Source organism: Balaenoptera borealis, assembly GCF_965194805.1.
Source record: "Balaenoptera borealis genome assembly, chromosome: 20".
Classification (NCBI taxonomy): domain Eukaryota; kingdom Metazoa; phylum Chordata; class Mammalia; order Artiodactyla; family Balaenopteridae; genus Balaenoptera; species Balaenoptera borealis.
In genome coordinates, this window is record NC_138879.1 from 53,017,324 (window position 1) to 53,022,087 (window position 4,764).

A 4,764-nucleotide genomic window follows, 5' to 3' on the forward strand; every position below is an offset into this window, starting at 1 on the left:
CACCCCAACGCCCGGGTCCCTCTGCTGCGCTCGGACTGGAGTCTCTACCCCAACCCACCAGCCCCCCGTCCCCACCCCCACCCCCCCCCCAAAGCTCAGGGCCAAGGTCTCCAGAAAGCGGGCGGCGGGGGCGGCGGGGCCTTGGGCGCCCCGTCTTGTCTGTGAGGCGGCGGCGGCGGCGGCGGCAGCAGTCCGGTGAGGGGGGCCGGCGCGCCGGAATCCCCGGCTCGGGGGGAGCAGGGGGACGGGGACCATGCGCAGCGCGGGCTAGGGAGGCCCTTGTGCCCTGGGGGGCGCTGGTGCAGCGCGGGGCCAGGCGCTGGGGCGGCGGGGTCCAGCGGCGGGCGCGGCGCTTGGGGCCTCGGATCTACCGGTTCCGGCCGGGGTGGCTTGGGGCGCAGGTAACCTTGCAGCGCGGAGAAGAGCTGGGCTCGGGCGGCCGGGCTGGCGTCGTGCGCGAAGGCCGCCAGGCGAAGCAGGCACTCGCGGAAGCCGGACAAGTAGCAGCTGGCGAGCGCCTCGGCGTCCTGGGCTGGGGACCGGGGAACACCTGAAGCCGCGGCAGCGGGTACGGCCGGCGGGAGGACGGGCGGGCAGGGCAGGGCAGGGCAGGGCAGGGCAGGGGTCCCAGAAGGAGGGAGGGAAGGGGCGGGGCGCAGAGATACCGAGGCCGGACAGGCGCACAGACAGAGACAGGAAACCAGATGGACCGACAGAGGGAGAAAATGAGGGAGACACAGAGACAGACACGCGCGGGTGTTATTATTAACCTCGCCTCGGAGCGGAGCATGCCACTCCCCAAGCCCACCGTCCACCACAGGGTCCGCCCCATCTACCCCGGCCCGGGTCCCAGTGAATTCCCCCCTCCCTCCCTCCGCTGCCCCACCCCCGCGCTGTACCCGGGGGCTCCACCCGGCTTCGCTCCCTCAAGTAGCCCACGGCGAACTCCAGTATCTCTGCTTTCTCCAGCTTCGGGTTCCGGAGGTTCTACAGATGGGAGGGGAGGGCGCAGAGACAGAAAGGGGTGGGGAGAGAGGGGGAAAGTGGCAGGGGGAAGAAGGGAGGGGGGATGCGGGAGCTGGGGGTGCCCCTGGATCGCGTTTGTGCGCGGACCACAGAGCGCGCTACCGAATGCGGAGTGCAGATGACCAAGAATGGTCCTGGCCCACCCTGAGACGAAACTGTCCAACCCGAGGGGATGAAACCAACCCACACAGTGTGAGGAGCGGATTTGAACAGGAAACCCGGGGAATGAAATTAACCACCCCGCTGGCTATCTTGGGAGTGTGGGGGAGGAGGAGGGAGAATTTACAGACCCAGAGGTTGAAACTGACTGACCCCGGGAATGAAATTTACAGAGCCGGGTGTGAAACTTACAGACCCGAGGGGTGGCGATGAAGATCGCGTTCTGAGAGCGAGAAGGGGTCTGGGATGGGATTCGAAGGGTCAGGATGCCTTGGGGCCAGGGTCGCCAAAGCAGCATATGCCCCCACCCAAGTGGGAAGCCCTGAGACAGGAGGACGGAATGCTTGGGAGTCCGATGATGGCGGAAGAACTGACCTGGTCTCGGGTCCGCTCCAGCAGCAGCAGCCTCAGTTCTTCCAGGCTGCGGTTGATGCGGTCCCGGCGCCGCTTCTCCACAAGCGGCTTCAGCATCTGCGACCAGCAGGAAAGGGAGAGCGGGCCGACCCGACCGAGACTCAGCGCGGCCGCGCGGGCGTCGGAATCCCGCCGCTGGGATAGTCCGGCCTCCACCCCTTCCCCAAGACGCCAGAGAACCTAAGGCCGGGCCCATTCGATCCCTCTCCGCTCCCCCTCCCAACGCCCCTAGGGTCAATTTCTGGAGCTCGCCTCCTCTCTCTCCCGGGTCTCCTGCATTCTCCTCTCTCATTCTTGTCCTCCCTCCTCCCCTCTCTGTGTCTCTCCTCCTCCTCTTTTCTCTCTACGTCTCCGTCTCGTGCAGTCTTTCTCTGTCTCAGTGGAGAACTTTGGGGGCCCTCTTTGCGCCCAGACACGTGGGCCGCAAGGCGCCGGGCTGAGTTGGTGGCCCTGAGTGTAGAAAGTGAGATACCCAGCGCGACCGCGCCCCCTCTTCTCCCGCTAACCCGTCTGTGCGGTCACCCTTCTCCGCTGGTTCTAAAATCTTCCACCTGGGCTCGGGCCTCTGGAACCAATGCCCTCCAGACCTTCTCTTACAAGGCTGCATTGGCCCAGCTCCGGCTCACACCCCGCGTGGAGCAAGTGCCTATCCTCTCCGCTTTTTGTTTCCACTCTCCTCCCTTAGCTCTGTGCTCCTCCTGCTTATTTTACTCGGACTCTGACCCCCGCCCAAGCCCGCCAGGCCGCAAGGTGTCAACTGCCATTACCCACCCCCACCCCCAGACCTCTGCTTCTGCCGCCCACCCAGTGCCAGCTCTGACGCTGACCCCTTCTCCATACTTCGCAGCTTCCTCCCCAGCTCCTGGCTCCTCGGGTCCCCCGCGCACCTCTCCCCCTTCCAGCCCTGCATCTCCAGCCTCTTCTCTGACCTTCCATCTCAGGGACCCTGTCCCCTGACCAGCCCACGAACCTCTGCTTCCTCCCCTCCCGTCTCTCACCTTGGGGCCGTCCCTATTCTCGGCTCGATCCCGGGTGACCATCGCTCCTCCGGACCCTTATGTGGACCGAGTCCCCGCTCTCCCTGAGCCTTATATCTCACAGGCTCCCGAGTAGGGGGTGGTAAAGACCCGGACCCGCCCCTTCGGCACCTGGCTCCTGCCCGACTCTACCCTGGGCACGAGGCTCCCGGAAAGGGGAGGAGCACAAGGGGGAGGGGTACGAGTGGAACTGGCCTGGGAGTGTGGGAAATTAGAGGCCAGTGCAGCACCGGCTGTTTAAGGACCATAAGGCTGTATAATGAGGCGGGACCCAGCTGAAGGGAGGAGGTAATTAGGAGAAGAGAGAGTTTGAGTAATTTGGGGATAGAACTCAGGAGTGGAGTTCAGAGTTCCCCCCGTTCACTATTTCAGCTTTCTTGGGAGCTCACTGTACCCCCCACTCACCCTGAAATCGAAAAGTTAGCACCCCTCAGCCCCTAGGCTGGATCCTATACATCTTTCCCCAAAATTCACCTCCTACTTGAGATAATGAGCCACCTGAGTGTGCTGGCTGGATCCGTTTATTCAACTGGGAGTTTGTCTGCAGGTGGAAGAGAATCTCTGTTCAATCTAAGTCAATCATATTCAGTTCCCCAATATCTGCGTGTTCATTGTGCCCACTGGGCACTGGTCTAGGCTGGGACCGTTCATACTGAGATATGGACTGGAGGCCCAGTTTATTCCTGCAAGATTCGGTAGAAAACGCTGATGTGTTGTCAAGTAGCTATTTTAGAAGCACAGTGAAGTAGGTGCTCTGGGAAAGGGTCATCGTGAGGGACGGCTGGACTGGGGTGGGGGAAGCCTCATGCAAGAGGAAGCAAGGCTTTGAAGCACGGGTGGAGAGATCTTTCCACTTAGAAGTATTTGATTCAAAACTAATTATAGGAGATTCAGGTGTGCGCCTGCCAGGACACCTGATACAAGTGCGCTCGTGTTGCTTGCTCCTGGGGACCCCTCGTGATTACGGGGTACAAGGAGCAGGCAGTTTTTTTAAAAAGATAAAAAAGGGAATAAAAAAGGGATCAACACCCACCTCAAACCAAGAGCATGCCACTCTGCAGAATGATGCGTGAGACTTGGAGACTTCAAAACAAAGTGCCTGAGAAGATAAAATCAGAGATTTAACGGGACAGCAAGAATGCCAGGGACAAGGACACAGAAAGACACGGTGGCGTTGCAGACCGAGTCAGAAGATAGCTGTGGAGTCAGAGACGGATGGGGCTCCTCCGAGCCCTCCCAGCGCCCGTCCACAGCTTGGTTTTTTCACGGAGCCTGCCTTGCCAAAGTCCGAGCCAGGGGAACACAGACCTTGGGGAGGGCGCTCCCATTTGGAATCAGGGAACCCAGCACATCCCTCCTCCCCGTACCTGAGCCAAATGGGAGCGCAGATGTGTGGCCCCAGAACCCCCCGCTGCCCCCCTCCTTGGGAACCTGGGCTGGGCTGAGTTTTTCTCACCTGCACGCGAGGCTCGGGGCCCCCGGCGGCAGTTCGCACCCGGGTGTGGGGCCGCCCCTGGCCATATGGGGCGACTTTATGGCCGGGTGACCGGATCCAGGCGGGAGGAAGGATGGCCTGGCGCTCCACCCATGTCAACTATTGGGACCGTTTCTCTGCGAAGCCCCTGGCTATAAAGCCTTCCTGGCCATAAAGCCTCCCTGGCCATGGTCGCCTCGACTCCTTACAAACTGAGTTGGATCTACCGAAGGCAAGCGTTCACTTGCATTGGTGGTTCAGTGGTAGAATTCTCGCCTGCCACGCGGGAGGCCCGGGTTCGATTCCCGGCCAATGCACTCTCTGACTTTTCGTCCTTTCTGCAAAGATGTCTTTTCTGATGTATCTGAAAGGCATCTTAAGATTTCTACCCAATATTAATATTAATACTTAGCTTTTTTACTCTGTCGCAGAGTTTGAGGCGCCGGATCCAGACCCTGATTTCGAACGTCCTCACACTCCCATCCTCCCAGCCTGGGGGTCCGGCTGTCCACACCCCTTCCTCCGCCCCCTGCCCGCACCTCCGCAGGCGTGACCCTGAGAAAGGACCCGGCGCTGGGATCCCTGCCCCGGGGGTCCTCTCAGCCCTCCGCGGGGGAGGGGCGAGGTCCTCCGCCCCTTGAGCTCTAAGGCCCT

General features: G+C 61.4%; 1 protein-coding gene across 2 annotated transcripts; it reads right to left on the reverse strand.

Moving 5' to 3' along the window:
- Positions 1 to 95: 95 nt before the first annotated feature.
- On the reverse strand, positions 96 to 4,185 carry HES7 (hes family bHLH transcription factor 7; the record flags this gene model as incomplete). Of its 2 annotated transcripts, none has more annotated exons than XM_082373032.1 (5): positions 4,093 to 4,185; positions 2,598 to 3,735; positions 1,561 to 1,656; positions 900 to 987; positions 96 to 550 (listed from the first exon to the last, which is right to left on the reverse strand). In XM_082373032.1, the coding sequence occupies exons 2-5, from the start codon at positions 2,637 to 2,639 to the stop codon at positions 96 to 98; spliced, it is 681 nt and encodes a 226-aa protein (XP_082229158.1). In that variant the 5' UTR covers positions 2,640 to 3,735; positions 4,093 to 4,185. The 2 variants fall into 2 exon arrangements, with proteins under 2 accessions (XP_082229158.1, XP_082229159.1); XM_082373033.1 differs by having other exon boundaries at positions 3,670 to 3,735; positions 4,093 to 4,179.
- Positions 4,186 to 4,764: the final 579 nt, after the last annotated feature.